This window comes from Sebastes fasciatus, chromosome 6 (assembly GCF_043250625.1).
Source record: "Sebastes fasciatus isolate fSebFas1 chromosome 6, fSebFas1.pri, whole genome shotgun sequence".
NCBI classification, from domain to species: Eukaryota; Metazoa; Chordata; class Actinopteri; order Perciformes; family Sebastidae; genus Sebastes; species Sebastes fasciatus.
Genome location: NC_133800.1, coordinates 38,235,003 through 38,257,455, shown reverse-complemented (window position 1 = coordinate 38,257,455; position 22,453 = coordinate 38,235,003). Strand labels below are relative to the sequence as shown.

General features: G+C 44.9%; 1 protein-coding gene and 1 long non-coding RNA gene across 2 annotated transcripts in view; one reads left to right on the top strand and one right to left on the bottom strand.

Moving 5' to 3' along the window:
- Window positions 1-5,696: 5,696 nt before the first annotated feature.
- Window positions 5,697-22,453, bottom strand: part of qsox2 (quiescin Q6 sulfhydryl oxidase 2) — an 84,182-nt gene continuing 67,425 nt past the window's right edge. Inside the window, 2 exon segments of the mRNA XM_074639725.1 lie at window positions 5,697-6,447; window positions 8,982-9,170. Of these exon segments, the coding sequence (XP_074495826.1) occupies window positions 5,840-6,447; window positions 8,982-9,170 (797 nt within the window). The 3' untranslated portion in view covers window positions 5,697-5,839.
- Window positions 6,967-14,773, top strand: LOC141770082 (uncharacterized). Its single transcript, XR_012594443.1, has 3 exons — window positions 6,967-7,137; window positions 7,281-7,400; window positions 14,425-14,773. It is a non-coding gene; the product is annotated as an uncharacterized LOC141770082 (long non-coding RNA).

Sequence of the window (22,453 nt, the reverse complement as noted above, 5' to 3'; positions counted from 1 at the left end):
CATGTGGTTAGGAAAGGAGACGTGGTTAGGAAAGGAGACGTGGTTAGGAAAGGAGGCGTGGTGAGGAAAGGAGATGTGGTTAGGAAAGGAGGTGCGGTTAGGAAAGGAGACGTGGTTAGGAAAGGAGGCGTGGTTAGGAAAGGAGAAGTGGTTAGGAAAGGAGGCGTGGTTAGAACAGGAGACGTGGTTAGGACAGGAGACGCGATTAGGAAAGGAGGCGTGGTTAGGACAGGAGGCATGGTAAGGAAGGTTAGGAAAGGATGCGCGGTTAGGAAAGGAGGCGTGGTTAGGAAAGGAGACGTGGTTAGGAAAGGAGGCGCGGTTAGGAAAGGAGACGTGGTTAGGAAAGGAGTCGGGTTAGGAAAGGAGAAGTGGTTAGGAAAGGAGGCGTGGTTAGAACAGGAGACGTGGTTAGGACAGGAGACGTGGTTAGGAAAGGAGACGCAGTTAGGAAAGGAGGCGTGGTTAGGACAGGAGACGTCATTAGGAAGGCTAGGAAAGGAGGCATGGTAAGGAAGGTTAGGAAAGGAGACGTGGTTAGGAAAGGAGGCGTGGTTAGGAAAGGAGATGTGGTTAGGAAAGGAGGTGCGGTTAGGAAAGGAGATGTGGTTAGGAAAGGAGGTGCGGTTAGGAAAGGAGACGTGGTTAGGAAAGGAGGCGTGGTTAGGAAAGGAGACGTGGTTAGGAAAAGAGGCGTGGTTAGGACAGGAGGCGTGGTTAGGAAGGCTAGGAAAGGAGGCGTGGTTAGGACAGGAGACGTGGTTAGGAAGGTTAGGAAAGGTGACGTGGTTAGGAAGGTTAGGAAAGGTGACGTGGTTAGGAAGGTTAGGAAAGGTGACGTGGTTAGGACAGGAGACGTGGTTAGGAAGGCTAGGAAAGGAGACGTGGTTAGGAAAGGAGGCGTGGTTAGGACAGGTGACGTGGTTAAGAAGGTTAGGAAAGGAGACGTGGTTAGGAAGGTTAGGAAAGGTGACGTGGTTAGGAAAGGAGGCGTGGTTAGGACAGGAGACGTGGTTAGGAAGTTTAGGAAAAGAGGCGTGGTTAGGACAGGAGGCGTGGTTAGGAAGTTTAGGAAAGGAGACGTGGTTAGGACAGGAGACGTGGTTAGGACAGGAGGCGTGGTTAGGAAGGCTAGGAAAGGAGACGTGGTTAGGAAAGGAGGCGTGGTTAGGACAGGTGACGTGGTTAAGAAGGTTAGGAAAGGAGACGTGGTTAGGAAGGTTAGGAAAGGTGACGTGGTTAGGAAAGGAGGCGTGGTTAGGACAGGAGACGTGGTTAGGAAGTTTAGGAAAAGAGGCGTGGTTAGGACAGGAGGCGTGGTTAGGAAGTTTAGGAAAGGAGACGTGGTTAGGAAAGGAGGCGTGGTTAGGACAGGAGGCGTGGTTAGGAAGGTTAGGAAAGGAGACGTGGTTAGGACAGGAGACGTGGTTAGGAAGGCTAGGAAAGGAGACGTGGTTAGGAAAGGAGGCGTGGTTAGGACAGGTGACGTGGTTAAGAAGGTTAGGAAAGGAGACGTGGTTAGGAAGGTTAGGAAAGGTGACGTGGTTAGGAAAGGAGGCGTGGTTAGGACAGGAGACGTGGTTAGGAAGTTTAGGAAAAGAGGCGTGGTTAGGACAGGAGGCGTGGTTAGGAAGGCTAGGAAAGGAGACGTGGTTAGGAAAGGAGGCGTGGTTAGGACAGGAGGCGTGGTTAGGACAGGAGGCGTGGTTAGGAAGGTTAGGACAGGAGACGTGGTTAGGAAGGTTAGGACAGGAGACGTGGTTAGGAAGTTTAGGAAAAGAGGCGTGGTTAGGACAGGAGGCGTGGTTAGGAAGGCTAGGAAAGGAGACGTGGTTAGGAAAGGAGGCGTGGTTAGGACAGGAGGCGTGGTTAGGAAGGTTAGGAAAGGAGACGTGGTTAGGACAGGAGACGTGGTTAGGAAGGCTAGGAAAGGAGACGTGGTTAGGAAAGGAGGCGTGGTTAGGACAGGAGGCGTGGTTAGGAAGGTTAGGAAAGGAGACGTGGTTAGGAAGGTTAGGAAAGGTGACTTGGTTAGGAAAGGAGGCGTGGTTAGGACAGGAGGCGTGGTTAGGAAGGCTAGGAAAGGAGACGTGGTTAGGAAAGGAGGCGTGGTTAGGACAGGAGGCGTGGTTAGGAAGGTTAGGAAAGGAGGCGTGGTTAGGACAGGTGACGTGGTTAGGAAGGTTAGGAAAGGAGACATGGTTAGGAAGGTTAGGAAAGGTGACGTGGTTAGGAAAGGAGGCGTAGTTAGGACAGGTGACGTGGTTAGGAAGGTTAGGAAAGGAGACATGGTTAGGAAGGCTAGGAAAGGAGGCGTGGTTAGGACAGGAGACGTGGTTAGGAAGGTTAGGAAAGGTGACGTGGTTAGGAAAGGAGGCGTGGTTAGGACAGGTGACGTGGTTAGGAAGGTTAGGAAAGGAGACATGGTTAGGAAGGCTAGGAAAGGAGGCGTGGTTAGGACAGGAGACGTGGTTAGGAAGGTTAGGAAAGGTGACGTGGTTAGGAAGGTTAGGAAAGGTGACGTGGTTAGGAAAGGTGACGTGGTTAGGAAAAGTGGCGTGGTTAGGACAGGAGGCGTGGTTAGGAAAGGTGACGTGGTTAGGAAAAGTGGCGTGGTTAGGACAGGAGGCGTGGTTAGGACAGGAGACGTGGTTAGGAAGGTTAGGAAAGGTGACGTGGTTAGGAAAAGAGGCGTGGTTAGGAAAGGTGACGTGGTTAGGAAAAGAGGCGTGGTTAGGACAGGAGGCGTGGTTAGGAAAGGTGACGTGGTTAGGAAAAGAGGCGTGGTTAGGACAGGAGGCGTGGTTAAGAAGGCTAGGAAAGGAGACGTGGTTAGGAAAGGAGGCGTGGTTAGGACAGGTGACGTGGTTAGGAAGGCTAGGAAAGGAGGCGTGGTTAGGAAGGTTAGGAAAGGTGACGTGGTTAGGAAAGGAGGCGTGGTTAGGACAGGAGACGTGGTTAGGAAGGTTAGGAAAGGTGACGTGGTTAGGAAAGGAGGCGTGGTTAGGACAGGAGACGTGGTTAGGAAGGTTAGGAAAGGTGACGTGGTTAGGAAGGCTAGGAAAGGAGGCGTGGTTAGGAAAGGAGACGTGGTTAGGAAGGTTAGGAAGGGTGACGTGGTTAGGAAAGGAGACGTGGTTAGGAAGGTTAGGAAGGGTGACGTGGTTAGGAAAGGAGACGTGGTTAGGAAGGTTAGGAAGGGTGACGTGGTTAGGAAAGGAGACGTGGTTAGGAAAGGAGACGACCTCAGTGACCAGTCAGAGCTGCAACGTGATTTATTCATTTATTTACATTATTAAAACAATGAACCAGAGGAGGAGGAGGAGGAGGAGGAGGAGGAGGAGGAAGAGCAGGAGGAGGAGGAGGAGGAGGAGGAAGAACAGGAGGAGGAGGAGGAAGAGGAAGAGCAGGAGGAGGAGGAGGAGGAGGAGGAAGAACAGGAGGAGGAGGAGGAAGAGGAAGAGCAGGAGGAGGAAGAGGAGGAGGAGGAAGAAGAAGAGCAGGAGGAGGAAGAGGAGGAGGAGGAGGAGGAAGAGGAGGAGGAGGAAGAGGAGGAGGAGGAGGAGGAAGAAGAGGAGGAGGAGGAGGAGGAGGAGGAGGAAGAGCAGGAGGAAGAGGAGGAGGAGGAGGAGGAAGAGCAGGAGGAGGAGGAGGAAGAGCAGGAGGAAGAGGAGGAGGAGGAGGAAGAGCAGGAGGAGGAAGAGGAGGAGGAGGAGGAAGAGCAGGAGGAGGAGCAGGAAGAGGAGGAGGAAGAGCAGGAGGAGGAGCAGGAAGAGGAGGAGGAGGAGGAAGAAGAGGAGGAGGAGGAGGAGGAGGAAGAGCAGGAGGAGGAGGAGGAGCAGGAAGAGGAGGAGCAGGAGGAGGGGAGGAGGTGGAAGAGGAGGAGGAGGAGGAGGAGAGATAAGAGGAAGAGGAGGAGGAGGAGGATGAGCAGGAAGAGGAGGAGCAGGTAGAGGAGGAGGAACAGGAGGAGGAGCAGGAGGAGGAGGAGGAGGAGGTGGAAGAGGAGGAGGAGGAAGAGGAAGAGGAGGAGCAGCAGGAGGAGGAGAAGCTGTGAGGCGTTCAGGTGTCATCTCTCCTCCAGCTGCTAATAAATAAAAACACCTGATGTCAGCCTGTATGGAGGATCAATACTGCCAGAAAAACAACAATGTTAAAATTAAATATAAAAATACAGAATATTTCATATTAACAAGTAAATGAGGAAGAAAATAAATAATAAGAGAAAATCAATAAAATCTGAAAACGACAGAAAAACAGAATTTGCTGCCCGTCTCCATAATACTAATAATAATAATCTGATTATTGAAACTAAAGGAAATTAAATATTTTAATGCTTCACGTGAAAAAATGTCGATACAAAAATGGAAAGTGAATTTTAAAAACCTAAAATCAAAAAATATAAAAATTTAAATAAAACTGAAAATTTAATTGACAAAAAAAATCTTGTTTCAAATTCCAATTTTGAGTTTTTCTACTTCAGCTTTTTTGTTTAATTTTTAGTTTTCAAATTGAGAATTTTACATTCAGGTTTTATTTATTTCACTTTACATAAAAAATCATTTTAACATTTTAACTTTGTAGATTTTAAAATATACAAACTTGTGATTTATTTGAACACAAATGAAAGAAAATAATTCACTTTTTAGTCAAATTACTGACTAAACAAGAAATATATTATACATAATATATTTATATATATTATATATATATAATATATGTATATATAATATATTATATATATATATAATATATTAATATATACATATATATATATGTATATTATATATACATATATAATGTATATATATATACATATATAATATACTGATTCTACTCAGCAGGAACGTTTCTCTTTGATTTGTGGGTAAAAACAGATTTTCTTTAATGGTTCAAATATAATAAACAGGAGACGACCATCTGATGATGTCACAGTCACATGACCTTCATCACATCCAGCTGTTTGACATTACTGAGTGACGTCACACAGTGACATCACACAGTGACATCACACAGTGACATCACACAGTGACATCACAGAGTTCATCGTGACGATTCATGTTTTTATAAAAACACTTCTAACAGTTTTTCTTCATGGAGCTGATCCTACGGAGGCCCAGATGGGCCACAGAGAGGAGAACCAGTCTGATCCTACGGAGGCCCTGAGAGGCCACAGAGAGGAGAACCAGTCTGATCCTACGGAGGCCCTGAGAGGCCACAGAGAGGAGAACCAGTTTGATCAACACCTCCTCCTGGTCGAACAGGACCAACTTCTCCATCAACACGAGGGACAACAAAAACTCAATCAATCAATCAATCAATCAGAGATGAGGACGGTTCAGGTTCAGGTTCAGGTTCAGGTTGAGGTTCAGGTTGAGGTTCATATTGAGGTTCAGGTTGAGGTTCAGGTTGAGGTTCAGGTTGAGGTTCAGGTTGAGGTTCAGGTTGAGGTTCAGGTTGAGGTTCAGGTTCAGGCAGTCTGTGTGGACGGAGGCGGGTCCTGAGAGGTCAGGCAGGTTAAACGTTTGGCACAACAACAGATCCCAGACCCGGTTTATACAATCCAACATGTGTCCCGTCAGACTCTGGAGGATGAACCCAGGTAAGGTCCACCTGTCTACTGGTCCACCTGACTGCTGGTCCACCCAGGAGGTTCAGGTGGACCGCCAGGTGAGAGACCCACAGAGTCCAGAGCAGGACTACAGACACACCTTTAACCTCCGTGGAGCTCAGACCGGACCGGTCCTGGTTAAAACAGTCTGGTCCTGGTTAAACTGGTTTGGTCCGGTCTAGGTTAGTCCGGTCCAGGTTAGTCCGGTCCGGTCCGGTCCGGTCCAGGTCAGACGTGGAGGCAGAAGTGTCGGACTTTCCACCTCCTGGATCGGACTTTGAAGAGGAAGAAGAGGAGCATGAGGAAGAGGCAGGAGCAGACGTACAGAACCACACACAGACTCATGTCCACGCTGTTAAAACCCAGACCCAGAATCCAGACACCTCCTCCTCCTCCTCCTCCTCCTCCTCCTCCTCCTCCTCCTCCTCCTCCTCTCCCTGCTCCTGCTCCTCCTCCCAGAACCAGAACCTCCTCCTCTCTCAGACCCGGGTGTCCAGGTTGAGGCTCCAGCTGCTCCTCAGCGTTCTTCTGCGGGTCCTTCCTCTCTCCTCCTCCTCCTGCTGCTCCTCCTCCTCCTGCTCCTCCTCGGTGCTCCTCCTGAGGCCGGCTGCTCTGTACAGGATCAGGATCAGGACCAGGAGGAGGTGCGGGGAGTCGTGGGGGAGTCAGGGAGTATTTGGGGGACATGTTGGAGACGCTGTAGTGATGTCTGAGGAAGAGGAGGACGTTCTCCTGGTTCCACACGTGGACGCCATGTTTCTCCTCGTGGCAGGAGGCGCAGAGGGAGGGGCTGGGCCACGGAGCTTTAGGGAACAGGGGGTCATCACTCAGAGAGCCTGGAGGAGGAGCAGGAGGAGGAGGAGAGAGAGGAGGAGGAAGAGGAGGAGGAGAGAGAGGAGGAGGAAGAGGAGGAGGAGGAGAGAGGAGGAGGAGGAGGAGGAGGAGGAGGAGGAGGAGGAGGAGGAGGAGAGAGAGGAGGAGGAGGAGGAGAAAAAAGTTGATATTAGTAGATTCTGTAGCATTATATATTATATTAAAATGGATTATATTATATTATATTATATTATATTATATCATTAGGGCCTGAGCAGTGAGATCGTCGGTACCAGCGAAGGCCCTAATGAAACCCTAGGAATTCTTCTTCTTCTTCTTCTTCTTCTTCTTCCTCCGATGAGTCACCTTCTTGACGACCTTAGCGATCCCCAGAAGTAGTTAAACTTGTTCTCGTATCAGACGGTGGAGATGTTGGATATTAAAGGTCTTGTTCTCGTATCAGACGGTGGAGATGTTGGATATTAAAGGTCTTGTTCTCGTATCAGACGGTGGAGATGTTGGATATTAAAGGTCTTGTCTTGTTCTCGTATCAGACGGTGGAGATGTTGGATATTAAAGGTCTTGTTCTCGTATCAGACGGTGGAGATGTTGGATATTAAAGGTCTTGTTCTCGTATCAGACGGTGGAGATGTTGGATATTAAAGGTCTTGTTCTCGTATCAGACGGTGGAGATGTTGGATATTAAAGGTCTTGTTCTCGTATCAGACGGTGGAGATGTTGGATATTAAAGGGTCTTGTTCTTGGCCGTTGTAAAATGACTCGCTAGCGCCCCCTAGAAAATTGGAAAAATTGAGCCCCTTGCTCCGGTTTCACCTACAGGTATGACATTTGGCAGACAGATGTAACATGTGGAGACGCACGAAAAAGCCTCTGGGAGGTACGCCCAAAACTCAACAGGAAGTCAGCCATCTTGAATTTAATATGCGATTTTTCGCCCATTTTTAGCGTTTTATAGGTCGTGTACGTTAACGAACTCCTCCTACAGATATAGTCAGACCATCTAACGCCTTGAGGATGAAAAGTTATTCAAAATGGTGAGTTTTCACTGAACGACCTAACGGTGGCGTGGCGGCCATTTTGAGCCATTCGCCATGAAACAGGAAGTTGTTGTAACTCAACTTCCCGTAGTCCGTTCTAACCCAAACGTCTCAGGTATGATGAGGGTCCGGTTCTGATGTTCTGAGGTCCGTTTGTCGTAGACTCTTGTGGCAGGCGTCACGGCGCTCGTCAGAGTGTCGGTTTCACCGTGCCCGGCCGCGTCGGTCGGCGTCCCGCCGGTACCCCCGACGCGCGAGGAGGGGCGAGGGGCCCGTTCATCGCTGCTCGCAGCTTTCATATTATTATTATTATATATATAATGTATAATAATATAGTATTGTAAAATATAAATATAAATGTATAAGTAGTAGTATAGTTTATTTATAATAATATAGTATAGTATATATAATGTATAGTAATACTAGTAGTATAGTAGTATAGTAGTAGTATAGTATAGTATAGTAGTATAGTAGTATAGTATAGTATAGTATAGTATAGTAGTAGTATAGTAGTATAGTAGTAGTATAGTATAGTATAGTATAGTATAGTATAGTAGTAGTATAGTATAGTATAGTAGTAGTATAGTATAGTATAGTATAGTAGTAGTATAGTATAGTATAGTAGTATAGTATAGTATAGTAGTAGTATAGTATAGTATAGTATAGTAGTAGTATAGTATAGTATAGTAGTAGTATAGTATAGTATAGTATAGTATAGTAGTAGTATAGTATAGTAGTAGTATAGTATAGTATTGTAGTAGTATAGTATAGTAGTAGTATAGTATAGTAGTAGTATAGTATAGTATAGTAGTATAGTATAGTATAGTATAGTAGTAGTATAGTATAGTAGTAGTATAGTATAGTATAGTATAGTAGTAGTATAGTATAGTAGTAGTATAGTAGTAGTATAGTAGTAGTATAGTATAGTAGTAGTATAGTATAGTATAGTATAGTAGTAGTATAGTATAGTATAGTAGTAGTATAGTATAGTATAGTATAGTAGTAGTATAGTATAGTATAGTATAGTAGTAGTATAGTATAGTATAGTATAGTATAGTAGTAGTATAGTATAGTATAGTAGTAGTATAGTATAGTATAGTATAGTAGTAGTATAGTATAGTATAGTATAGTAGTAGTATAGTATAGTAGTAGTATAGTATAGTAGTAGTATAGTAGTAGTATAGTAGTAGTATAGTATAGTATAGTATAGTATACTACTATACTATACTACTATACTATACTACTACTACTACTATACTATACTAGTAGTATAGTAGTAGTATAGTATAGTAGTAGTATAGTATAGTAGTAGTATAGTATAGTATAGTATACTACTATACTATACTACTATACTATACTACTACTACTACTATACTATACTACTACTACTATAGTATAGTATAGTATAGTATAGTAGTAGTATAGTATAGTATAGTATAGTATAGTATAGTATAGTAGTAGTATAGTATAGTATAGTATAGTATAGTATAGTAGTGTACCAGCCAGTCGGTAGTTGACCCGGTTGTGTTGGTCCCAGAGCCAGAGGATCTGGTCCTCTCTGGTCTTCACCGTCTCCAGACTGACGGCTGCTGCTTCTTCAAAGTGACGACCGCATTCCTCACAGCCGAAGAACGTCCTGATGTAACGACGCATCACCTGGAGGACAGGAGACACCTCACCCTCCAGACCTGAGACATGTAGGACAGAGAGACAGACAGAGAGACAGGTAGGACAGAGAGACAGGTAGAGAGACAGGTAGGACAGAGAGACAGGTAGGACAGAGAGACAGACAGAGAGACAGGTAGGACAGAGAGACAGAGAGAAAGGTAGGACAGAGAGACAGATAGGACAGAGAGACAGGTAGGACAGAGAGACAGACGGAGAGACAGACAGGTTCATAATACTCAGTGACATGATTTTACAACTCTGGAAACTTACAGTGATCATTTTCTCTTTCATTGTGAAGGAAACGACTCTGAGTGTTTCTTAACGGACGACTCTGCGTGTTTCTTAACGGACGACTCTGCGAGTTTCTTAACGGACGACTCTGAGTGTTTCTTAACGGACGACTCTGCGTGTTTCTTAATGGACGACTCTGCGTGTTTCTTAACGGACGACTCTGAGTGTTTCTTAACGGACGACTGCGTGTTTCTTAACGGACGACTGCGTGTTTCTTTTTTTTTTTGTCACTTTAGTCTTTATTTCTTTGTCACTTTAGTCTTTATTTCTTTTTTGCATACACAAATAAAACACACATATAGAAACGAAACTTGCAACAGTGCAGTGAGGGGTTCAGTTTACAATTGGTGATGCAGTATTCAGGGTTATTTTCTTATTAAAACATTTTCCAATAACTTAGTTTTTACAATACAATTATACAGTGCTTATGTCTTTATGTCTATACCTAATCCATTTTTCCCATTTTCTGTTAAACTCATCTTCTTTCACTCTTAGAGAATAAGTCATTTTCTCCATCACAAATATTCCCTGTACTATGTCTAACCATTGACTAAGTCTGGGGGTGTCCGCTACAAGCCATTTTCTTGTAATGGCCTTTCTGCCAGCTGTGAGTAGGATTTTAACCAAGTACTGATCTTCCTTCAGCACCACTGAAGTTATATTACCCAGGTACAAAATGGAGCACTTCTTAATGATTATATATCCCAATACCTCCTTTAATACATAGGATTAATACTGAGTTCACTCTGTCCCAAAATGGTTCTATTTTTGGGCAACCCCAGAAGATATGTGCATGATTTGCATCTGTATGGCCACATTGTCTCCAGCATGTTTGTTGCCTTAGAATTTGCTTGCTTTTTATGTTAGGCGTAATGAAGAAACGAATCAGATTTTTCCAATTAAATTCTCTCCAGAATTGTGAATTAGTGGATGTCTGTAGTGTTACACACATATCATGCCATTCTTCTTCTGAGATTTTGATGTTCAATTCCTTTTCCCACTTTAATTTCACATAGGATGTAGTCTTTGCTTGACATTCCATTAAGCCATGATAAAGTTTAGAGATAATCCTTGATGCTTTTTGATGATATGCATTGACTATAACTTCTACCACTGGATTCTTCTCTTCTGGTGCCTCCCTTTTTACTTTTTTGTTGTAATATTCTCTCAGTTGGAAATATCTAAACAAGTCTTGGTTGCGAAGTGCAAATCTGTCCTTCAAATCTTGAAAACTTCTCAGGTCTCCATTTTTAGTAACGGTACAAAACGCAGTCATTCCTTTTTTCATCCATTCTTTAAATGTTGAGTCATACATCCCTGGTCTGAATTCCCCATCCAAAGCTATCCATTTTAACACTTTTTGTCGATTTTTCAATTTAAGTTGTCTGGTAAGAGTGAACCAGGTTTCCAAAGTAAATATTGTTATTGGATCAATTATACTCCTGATATGCCCTGGAAGCGCTTTTTCTCCCAAGAGTGTTTGGATGTGGAAATCAGGGATACATGTCTCAATCTCTTTCCACCTAGCTGTGGAAATCAGGGATACATGTCTCAATCTCTTTCCACCTAGCTGTGGAAATCAGGGATACATGTCTCAATCTCTTTCCACCTAGCTATGTAACTATCATCACACCAATTAATTAGAGGTCGAAGTTGGGCTGCATAGAAATATGTCCTAAAATTTGGAAGTGCCATTCCACCTTTGTCCTTTGGCAACTGAAGTGTAGTATATCGAACTCTGGCCTTCTTCCCTCCCCAAATAAATCTAGATATTAATTTATCCCATTCTGTGAATTGTTTTAGTGGGACCTCTATTGGCAGAGATTGAAACAAGTACAATAACCTTGGCAAAATATTCATTTTCACCACATTTATTTTACTGCTAAAATCCATTGGGTATGTGGACCATCTTTCTATATCCCTTCTTATGTTTAAGTTAATGTGGTTATAATTGGCCCCATACAGCATTGATATATTTTTCGTTATATGTACCCCTAGGTATTTAATTGATTTTGAATCCCTTTTAATATTATACTTTTGCCTGATTTCTTCTGGAGGAACACAGTTAAATAGGAGGACTTGAGTTTTTGAAATATTCAATTTATATCCTGCATAGAAATTAAATTCGTTTATGATCTCCATCATCCTTGGAAAGGAGGTGTTTACATCCGTGAGATACATCATTACGTCATCTGCAAAAAGGCCAATTCTATGTTCTCTGTCTCTTATAGTTATTCCCCTCAGTTCCCTATCTTGACGGATCGCTTGAGCCAATGGTTCAATATATATAGCAAACAGGGTAGAGCTAAGACAACATCCCTGTCTCGTTCCTCTTCCTAACACAAATCTCTCCGTCAAGGACCCATTCACCTTTACTCTTGCAGAAGGTTGCTGGTAGATTGCTTTAATAATTTGAATAGAATCTTGGGAAAAGCCAAATCTTTCTAGTGTTTGATATAAAAATTCCCAATTCACCCTATCGAAAGCCTTTTCTGCATCTAGGCTTATCAGGATAGCGCGCGTACTTTCTTTTTGACTCTTGTGTATTATATGTAGGGTTCTTCTAATACTATCTTGTGTTTGTCTGCCTGTTATAAAACCAGTCTGGTCTTCATCAATTAAATCTGGCATGAACTTTTCAAATCGTTTGGAGATAATTGAGGTATATAATTTATAGTCCACATTTAGAATTGATATCGGTCTGTAGTTGGTACAATTTTCCTTGTCTTTGTTCTCTTTGGGGATTAGTGTTATAATTGCCTCTTTCCATGATGGGGGTGTCTTGCCTTCCTTTATAATCCAGTTAAAGGTTCTCAGAAGAAGTGGCTTCAGCTCGTTACGGAATATTTTATACCATTCTATAGGAAAACCGTCGCTACCTGGGGCCTTGTTTGTTTTCATCCTACCAATTGCCTTCTCTATCTCGTCCAGTGATATTTCTGCTGTGATTGTTTTATTTTGTGTCTCTCCAATACAGGGCAGATCTATTGTACGTAAATAAGTCTATATTGATTCTCCATCTGCTGTAGAAGTTTGTGTATAGAATTCTTTATAATATTCCTGGAATATATGTTCTATTTCTTTTGGATCACTCTTCAATTTCTGTGTACAGGGGTCTTTAATTTTGTGTATGGTGTTATCGGCCTGTTGTTTGCGTATCCTTCGGGCAAGTAATTTAGTGGATTTAGGGCCCAGCTCATAATATGCCTGTTTTACAAATCTTGCTTTTTTCTCCACCTCTTGACCCAATATCCATTTGTCCCCTCAAATCTTCTATTTGTTTATACGTTTTCTGGTCCTTATTATTTTTGTACTTCTGTTCTAAATCCTTCAGGTCTAATATCAATTTATCGTATGTTTTCATTCTGGCCTTTTTAATATATGATGCCCTAGCTATTAACCTTCCTCGTATTACAGCCTTCAATGTGTCCCATAATATGGATGGGTCCACCTCCGCATTATCATTCTCCTCTAGATATCTTTTGATTTCCAATTTAATGTCATTAACAGTTGTTTTATCATTCAGCATGCCAACATTTAAACGCCATACTGTGTTTTTTCTTCTACTATCCATTTGAATAGTTAAGTATATGGCATTATGGTCTGATACATCTGCCACTCCAATTCTGCAGTCTGTTACCCTATAGCAGTCCTCTTTCTGCATTAAAAAATAGTCTATTCTGGAGTAAACTGAGTGCGGTATTGAGTAATGCGTATAGTCTCTTTCTAAAGGGTGAAAATTCCTCCAGACATCCAGGAAACCAATTTCTTCACATGTAGTGTTTAGTAGTTTTGTTAACTGGTTCTTATTAGGGCCCGAGCACTAAAGTGCCAGGACCCAACGGTGTCCTGGCACGAAGTGCAAGGAACCTATTGTTTTTCTGCAGATTATTATTCTTTTTCCGCTGGTAGATCGCGTTTTTGGGACCTTAGCCATCCCCAAAAACTCACCAAAAGTGGAGTATGCGTCAGAACTGGTGGGAAATTCAATGTTCTGGAGTGACTGGGCTCAGGTTTCTCAAGGGGGCTCCATAGCGCCCCCTAACGTACGCAGTTTTTCAGAGAAAGTTTCTTCGATCTTCACGAAATTCAAGTATGTCATTGCTCACGCCCTCATACCTGGATTAAATGATTTTGAGATTTCTTCGGCAAACAGGAAGTCAGCCATGTTGGACTTCCTGCGTGATTTTAGAATTTACGAACGCATATTTGAAGACTTTAGGATGCCCAAAAATTTATGAAACTTTACACACACATCCAAACTAGTAATTACTTAATTTTAGTGGTGAAATTTTGCTTGGGCGTGGCATGTTGGCTCTCTAGCGCCCCCTTATGTCTTTCAGATTTTGAACATACCTTTAGGTACTCGGAATCTCATAAAATTTGGCAAAATGATAGACACCTGTGAACTTTATGTAACTGCATAGCCATTAGGCTCAGTGTGTTTAGCCGGCTCTATAGCGCCCCCTAACGCGTTGAAATTTTAACTTTGTCAAAGTTGATCCGATATTCATGAAATTTGGTATGCATATCCCACTCATCATTTGAAACATATTCCTCATTGGGTTTCATTAGCCCCGCCCACCCAGAAGTCGGCCATATTGGATTTTTATGTCATTTTTGCGTTTTACTGGCCGCGTACTTTAACGAACTCCTCCTACAGATTTAATAAGATCGATTTGAAATTTGGTCAGGACCATCTTAAGACCTTGAGGATGAAAAGTTATTAAAATCGTGAGTTTTCACTTAACGACCTGACCGTGGCGTGGCGGCCATTTTGAGCCATTCGCCATTGAAATGGAAAAATTGATATCCGCGCTCCGGTTTCACCTACAAGTACAAAATTTGGTAGACAGATGTAAGATGTGGAGAGAAACAAAAAAGCCTCTTGGAGGTATGCCCAAAACTCAACAGGAAGTCAGCCATATTGAATTTTATGTGCAATTTTGCCCATTTTTCGCCCATTTCTGGGGGTTTTTGTAGGCCGTGTACTTTAACGAACTCCTCCTACAGATTTGATCAGATCGAGTTGAAATTTGGTCAGGACCATCTTAAGACCTTGAGGATGAAAAGTTATCAAAATGGTGAGTGTTCACTTAACGACCTGACCGTGGCGTGGCGGCCATTTTGAGCCATTCGCCATGAAACAGGCAGTTATTGTAACTCAACTGTACATAGTCCGATCTGCCCCAAATCTCTCAGGTATGATGGTGCTCCAGTACTGATGACATGTATATGAAAAAATATACTCATAGCCCCGCCCCAAGACGTTAGCCCCGCCCCCTTTCATATCTCATGAACCGTTTATAGTAGAGTCTTGTGGGATGTGTCATATCACTCAGCAGAGAGTGGGTTAACCCTAACTCAACTGTACAGAGTTCGATCTGCCCCAAATTATCATTTGAAACATATTCCTCATTGGGTTTCATTAGCCCCGCCCACCCAGAAGTCGGCCATATTGGATTTTATGTACGATTTTCCCAATTTTTGCGTTTTATTGGCCGCGTACTTTAACGAACTCCTCCTACAGATTTGATCAGATCGAGTTGATATTTGGTCAGGACCATCTCAAGACCTTGAGGATGAAAAGTTATCAAAATGGTGAGTGTTCACTTAACGAGCGGACCGTGGCGTGGCGGCCATTTTGAGCCATTCGCCAGTTATTGTAACTCAACTGTACATAGTCCGATCTGCCCCAAATCTCTCAGGTATGATAAGGGTCCAGTCCTGATTATATGTAAATGCGAAAATATAGTCATAGCCCCGCCCCCTTTCATAACTCATGAACCGTTTGTCGTAGAGTCTTGTGGGAGGTGTCATATAACTCAGCAGAGAGTTCCTGTTTCATTGGTGAATGTTATGCCCGCCCCCTACACATTAGCCACGCCCCCCTTCATAACTCGTGAACCGCTTGTCGTAGAGCCTTGCAGCAGGCGTCGTGGCGCTCGTCAGAGTTTCGGTTTCGCGGTGCCCGGCCGCGTCGGTCGGCGTCCCGCCAGCAACCCCGACCCGCGAGGAGGGGCGAGGGCCCTTTCATCGCTGCTTGCAGCTTTAATTCTTTTTTTTGCTTGTCGTATCAAGACTATGATTCAATACTACATTCAGATCCCCCCCGCATATACAAATTCCTTCTGCTTCCACTGCAATGATATCAAATAGGGATTTGAAAAAGTGTTTATCGCTATCGGGGGGCGCATAGACATTTACCAGCGTTAGAACATTATTATCAACTTTGCCCTTTATTATGATATACCTCCCTTCTTTGTCTTTTATTTCTTTAAAAATTTCTAATTTAACTGAGTTTGATATCAAGATTGCCACTCCTCTTTTATGACTACAAGTATGTGAGCTATAATATGTGTTTTTGTATCCAAATCTTTTCAATTTTTCGTGCTCTTGTCGCGATAAATGGGTTTCTTGTAAAAAAGTAATATGCATTTTCTCTTTTTTCAATTTAGTCATGACTTTGGCCCTCTAAATGTAAATGGTTTGGGTAATCCAATTAAAAGACATCAGCTTAAGGCCCTGACACTGCATCATTACACTTAGTGTGATTGATTTCACCGTATCCCCTCAAAAACATAACAACACACACATGAACAGTTATTAACATACTACAAACCAGAAATACAAGGAACCTCCAAATGTGGGGTGATCTCCCGTTTATCCCCAAATCCCCGTTGGTGGGTGGAGGGGAAATCCCCATCTCTACTGAGGGCCCCTCCCTAGACCCAGAACTACACCCAACTAGTGGGGTTTCACTGCGTCTAGATAAGTCCAACTTAAACAACCTGACCTCTCCCAGCCGGTCCTCAATGTAATATTTAAACTAAAGAAGTCTGAAAAAAAGAATTCAGATATCTCCACTGTGTATCCGTTCCGTTGTATAGCCATTTTTCTGTTGAATATGGGAAAAGCTCGGTTCAATGTTTTTTAATTAGTCTTTGATGCAAAGTCTGCTCCTTTAAATTTTTCCATCGTCTCTTCTCATTCAGCTATATGTTGAATGAGTCCATAACCCTACCTGCTTTTCTCCTGGTCCACAGTGGGATCTCTTTCCTTAAGCAAAACGTTTTATGATCTCCACTGGTAGTTTTGCAGCTTCTCCCTCACCCGGTGCGCCGTACCCAGCCTCTGGTCCTTCCCCTGCCGCTGACACTCCGCCGCTCCTCGAGTCCTCCCCTCCGCTGCAGGTCCCGGGTCGCCGCCTGGCACCTCCACCGTGAGCCCTCTCTCCTTCATGTCCCGGGCTGCCTCCCTGGCGCTGTCGTATGTCTTCACTCCGTATTTTAGCGAGCGGTGTCTGGAACCGGATTCCTTTTTCCTTGAGCGCCTTTTTGATGCCCGCATATGCCTTTCGTTTCTGGACAATTTCAGTAGGATAGTCATGGTCAAAGAAAAGTTGTTTACCTCCGACGTGTATCTTCTTCTGCCACGCTTTTCTTAAAATCATCTCCTTCGTCTCAAACTGCAGAAAGTTGACCACCACTGATCTGGGTGCGGCGGTGCTCTGGCTCGGTTTTGGGGCGAGCGACCTGTGGGCCCGTTGGATCTGGAGATTAGTTCCCTCTGGTAACTCGAGTTCAGCGCTCAGGAGCTGCTCCAGGTATTTGGATGTGGAGCTACCTTCGGTGTCCTCCAGTAGGCCGAAAACTCGGATATTATTTCTTCTTGATCTTCCTTCGAGGTCAGTTAGTTTCCCTTGCATCCGACATGTCTGCTCCCACACCGCCGTCAGTGTCTCGTTTGCGTCCATCTTCCACTCCTCCAGCTCACCTATGCGGGTCTGAGTTTCTGTGATGCTCACCTGTTGCGTCTGTAGCTCGCGGTGGTTTTCTGTTAGCTTACGGTCTATTTCTTGCCGGAGATTGGTGATTTCTTCTTTCATCTCCCTCTTCAGCTCGACTTTAAACATGTTTAGTTCGTGTCGTAACTCCTGTTTAAGCTCTTTTATATCTTTACTGATGGTAGCGAGTCCCACTCGCAGCATCTCTGTGTGGTCTTGTTCCATTCTCTCCGTTGCGTCCTCCTCGTGTTCGCTAGCTTCGTGTTCGGAGTTAGCTTTCGTTGCAGGTTGTTCTCGCGTTTTGTTTTGCTTTTTATTGTTATTCCGACTTCTTGTATTATATTTTCTTCTCATATCTTACTTTTACTGTCGAGTTACATTTGTTTTGAGGGTTTAATTTAACCGACTCGGGAGAGCAAGTTCACTATGCGTCTACTCTCTCCGCCATCTTGAAGCCTCCCCCCTGCGTGTTTCTTAACGGACGACTCTGCGTGTTTCTTAACGGACGACTCTGCGAGTTTCTTAACGGACGACTCTGCGTGTTTCTTAACGGACGACTGCGTGTTTCTTAACGGACGACTGCGTGTTTCTTAACGGACGACTGCGTGTTTCTTAACGGACGACTCTGCGTGTTTCTTAACGGACGACTGCGTGTTTCTTAACGGACGACTGCGTGTTTCTTAACGGACGACTCTGCGTGTTTCTTAACGGACGACTCTGCGTGTTTCTTAACGGACGACTCTGAGTGTTTCTTAATGGACGACTCTGCGTGTTTCTTAACGGACGACTCTGCGTGTTTCTTAACGGACGACTGCGTGTTTCTCAATGGACGACTGCGTGTTTCTTAACGGACGACTCTGCGTGTTTCTTAACGGACGACTCTGCGTGTTTCTTAACGGACGACTGCGTGTTTCTTATGGGACGACTCTGCGTGTTTCTTAACGGACGACTCTGCGTGTTTCTTAACGGACGACTCTGAGTGTTTCTTAACGGACGACTCTGCGTGTTTCTTAACGGACGACTCTGCGTGTTTCTTAACGGACGACTGCGTGTTTCTTAACGGACGACTCAGAGTCGTCCGTTAAGAAACACGCAGTCGTCCCATAAGAAACACTCAGAGTGTTTCTTATGGGACGACTGCGTGTTTCTTAACGGACGACTGCGTGTTTCTTAACGGACGACTGCGTGTTTCTTAACGGACGACTCTGCGTGTTTCTTAACGGACGACTGCGTGTTTCTTATGGGACGACTCTGCGTGTTTCTTAACGGACGACTGCGTGTTTCTTAACGGACGACTGCGTGTTTCTTAACGGACGACTGCGTGTTTCTTAACGGACGACTCTGAGTGTTTCTTATGGGACGACTGCGTGTTTCTTAACGGACGACTGCGTGTTTCTTAACGGACGACTGCGTGTTTCTTAACGGACGACTCTGCGTGTTTCTTAACGGACGACTGCGTGTTTCTTATGGGACGACTCTGCGTGTTTCTTAACGGACGACTGCGTGTTTCTTAACGGACGACTCTGAGTGTTTCTTAATGGACGACTCTGCGTGTTTCTTAACGGACGACTCTGCGTGTTTCTTAACGGACGACTGCGTGTTTCTTAACGGACGACTCTGAGTGTTTCTCAATGGACGACTGCGTGTTTCTTAACGGACGACTCTGCGTGTTTCTTAACGGACGACTGCGTGTTTCTTAACGGACGACTGCGTGTTTCTTAACGGACGACTCTGCGTGTTTCTTAACGGACGACTCTGCGTGTTTCTTAACGGACGACTCTGCGTGTTTCTTAACGGACGACTCTGAGTGTTTCTTAACGGACGACTCTGCGTGTTTCTTAACGGACGACTCTGAGTGTTTCTTAACGGACGACTCTGCGTGTTTCTTAACGGACGACTCTGCGTGTTTCTTAACGGACGACTGCGTGTTTCTTAACGGACGACTCTGCGTGTTTCTTAACGGACGACTCTGCGTGTTTCTTAACGGACGACTGCGTGTTTCTTAACGGACGACTGCGTGTTTCTTAACGGACGACTCTGCGAGTTTCTTAACGGACGACTCTGAGTGTTTCTTAACGGACGACTCTGCGTGTTTCTTAACGGACGACTCTGCGTGTTTCTTAACGGACGACTGCGTGTTTCTTAACGGACGACTCTGCGAGTTTCTTAACGGACGACTCTGAGTGTTTCTTATGGGACGACTGCGTGTTTCTTAACGGACGACTCTGCGTGTTTCTTAACGGACGACTGCGTGTTTCTTAACGGACGACTGCGTGTTTCTTAACGGACGACTCTGCGTGTTTCTTAACGGACGACTCTGCGTGTTTCTTAACGGACGACTGCGTGTTTCTTAACGGACGACTCTGCGTGTTTCTTAACGGACGACTCTGAGAGTTTCTTAACGGACGACTCTGCGAGTTTCTTAACGGACGACTGCGTGTTTCTTAACGGACGACTCTGAGTGTTTCTTATGGGACGACTGCGTGTTTCTTAACGGACGACTGCGTGTTTCTTAACGGACGACTGCGTGTTTCTTAACGGACGACTCTGCGTGTTTCTTAACGGACGACTCTGAGTGTTTCTTAACGGACGACTCAGAGTGTTTCTTATGGGACGACTGCGTGTTTCTTAACGGACGACTCTGCGTGTTTCTTAACGGACGACTGCGTGTTTCTTAACGGACGACTCTGAGTGTTTCTTATGGGACGACTGCGTGTTTCTTAACGGACGACTCTGCGTGTTTCTTAACGGACGACTGCGTGTTTCTTAACGGACGACTCTGCGTGTTTCTTAACGGACGACTCTGCGTGTTTCTTAACGGACGACTGCGTGTTTCTTATGGGACGACTCTGCGTGTTTCTTAACGGACGACTCTGCGTGTTTCTTATGGGACGACTGCGTGTTTCTTAACGGACGACTCTGAGTGTTTCTTATGGGACGACTGCGTGTTTCTTAACGGACGACTCTGAGTGTTTCTTATGGGACGACTGCGTGTTTCTTAACGGACGACTCTGCGTGTTTCTTAACGGACGACTGCGTGTTTCTTAACGGACGACTCTGCGTGTTTCTTAACGGACGACTCTGCGTGTTTCTTAACGGACGACTGCGTGTTTCTTAACGGACGACTCTGCGTGTTTCTTAACGGACGACTCTGCGTGTTTCTTAACGGACGACTCTACGTGTTTCTTAACGGACGACTGCGTGTTTCTTATGGGACGACTCTGCGTGTTTCTTAACGGACGACTGCGTGTTTCTTAACGGACGACTCTGCGTGTTTCTTAACGGACGACTCTGCGTGTTTCTTAACGGACGACTGCGTGTTTCTTATGGGACGACTCTGCGTGTTTCTTAACGGACGACTGCGTGTTTCTTAACGGACAACTGCGTGTTTCTTAACGGACGACTGCGTGTTTCTTAACGGACGACTCTGCGTGTTTCTTAACGGACGACTGCGTGTTTCTTAACGGACGACTGCGTGTTTCTTATGGGACGACTCTGCGTGTTTCTTAACGGACGACTGCGTGTTTCTTAACGGACGACTGCGAGTTTCTTAACGGACGACTGCGTGTTTCTTAACGGACGACTCTGCGTGTTTCTTAACGGACGACTGCGTGTTTCTTAACGGACGACTCTGCGTGTTTCTTAACGGACGACTCTGCGAGTTTCTTAACGGACGACTCTGAGTGTTTCTTAACGGACGACTGCGTGTTTCTTAACGGACGACTCTGCGTGTTTCTTAACGGACGACTGCGTGTTTCTTAACGGACGACTCTGAGTGTTTCTTAACGGACGACTCTGCGTGTTTCTTAACGGACGACTCTGCGTGTTTCTTAACGGACGACTGCGTGTTTCTTAACGGACGACTCTGCGTGTTTCTTAACGGACGACTCTGCGTGTTTCTTAACGGACGACTGCGTGTTTCTTATGGGACGACTCTGCGTGTTTCTTAACGGACGACTGCGTGTTTCTTAACGGACAACTGCGTGTTTCTTAACGGACGACTGCGTGTTTCTTAACGGACGACTCTGCGTGTTTCTTAACGGACGACTGCGTGTTTCTTAACGGACGACTGCGTGTTTCTTATGGGACGACTCTGCGTGTTTCTTAACGGACGACTGCGTGTTTCTTAACGGACGACTGCGTGTTTCTTAACGGACGACTGCGAGTTTCTTAACGGACGACTGCGTGTTTCTTAACGGACGACTCTGCGTGTTTCTTAACGGACGACTCTGCGTGTTTCTTAACGGACGACTCTGCGAGTTTCTTAACGGACGACTCTGAGTGTTTCTTAACGGACGACTGCGTGTTTCTTAACGGACGACTCTGCGTGTTTCTTAACGGACGACTGCGTGTTTCTTAACGGACGACTCTGCGTGTTTCTTAACGGACGACTCTGCGTGTTTCTTAACGGACGACTCTGCGTGTTTCTTAACGGACGACTGCGTGTTTCTTAACGGACGACTCTGCGAGTTTCTTAACGGACGACTCTGAGTGTTTCTTATGGGACGACTGCGTGTTTCTTAACGGACGACTCTGCGTGTTTCTTAACGGACGACTGCGTGTTTCTTAACGGACAACTGCGTGTTTCTTAACGGACGACTGCGTGTTTCTTAACGGACGACTCTGCGTGTTTCTTAACGGACGACTGCGTGTTTCTTAACGGACGACTGCGTGTTTCTTATGGGACGACTCTGCGTGTTTCTTAACGGACGACTGCGTGTTTCTTAACGGACGACTGCGTGTTTCTTATGGGACGACTCTGCGTGTTTCTTAACGGACGACTGCGTGTTTCTTAACGGACAACTGCGTGTTTCTTAACGGACGACTGCGTGTTTCTTAACGGACGACTCTGCGTGTTTCTTAACGGACGACTGCGTGTTTCTTAACGGACGACTGCGTGTTTCTTATGGGACGACTCTGCGTGTTTCTTAACGGACGACTGCGTGTTTCTTAACGGACGACTGCGTGTTTCTTAACGGACGACTGCGAGTTTCTTAACGGACGACTGCGTGTTTCTTAACGGACGACTCTGCGTGTTTCTTAACGGACGACTGCGTGTTTCTTAACGGACGACTCTGCGTGTTTCTTAACGGACGACTCTGCGAGTTTCTTAACGGACGACTCTGAGTGTTTCTTAACGGACGACTGCGTGTTTCTTAACGGACGACTCTGCGTGTTTCTTAACGGACGACTGCGTGTTTCTTAACGGACGACTCTGCGTGTTTC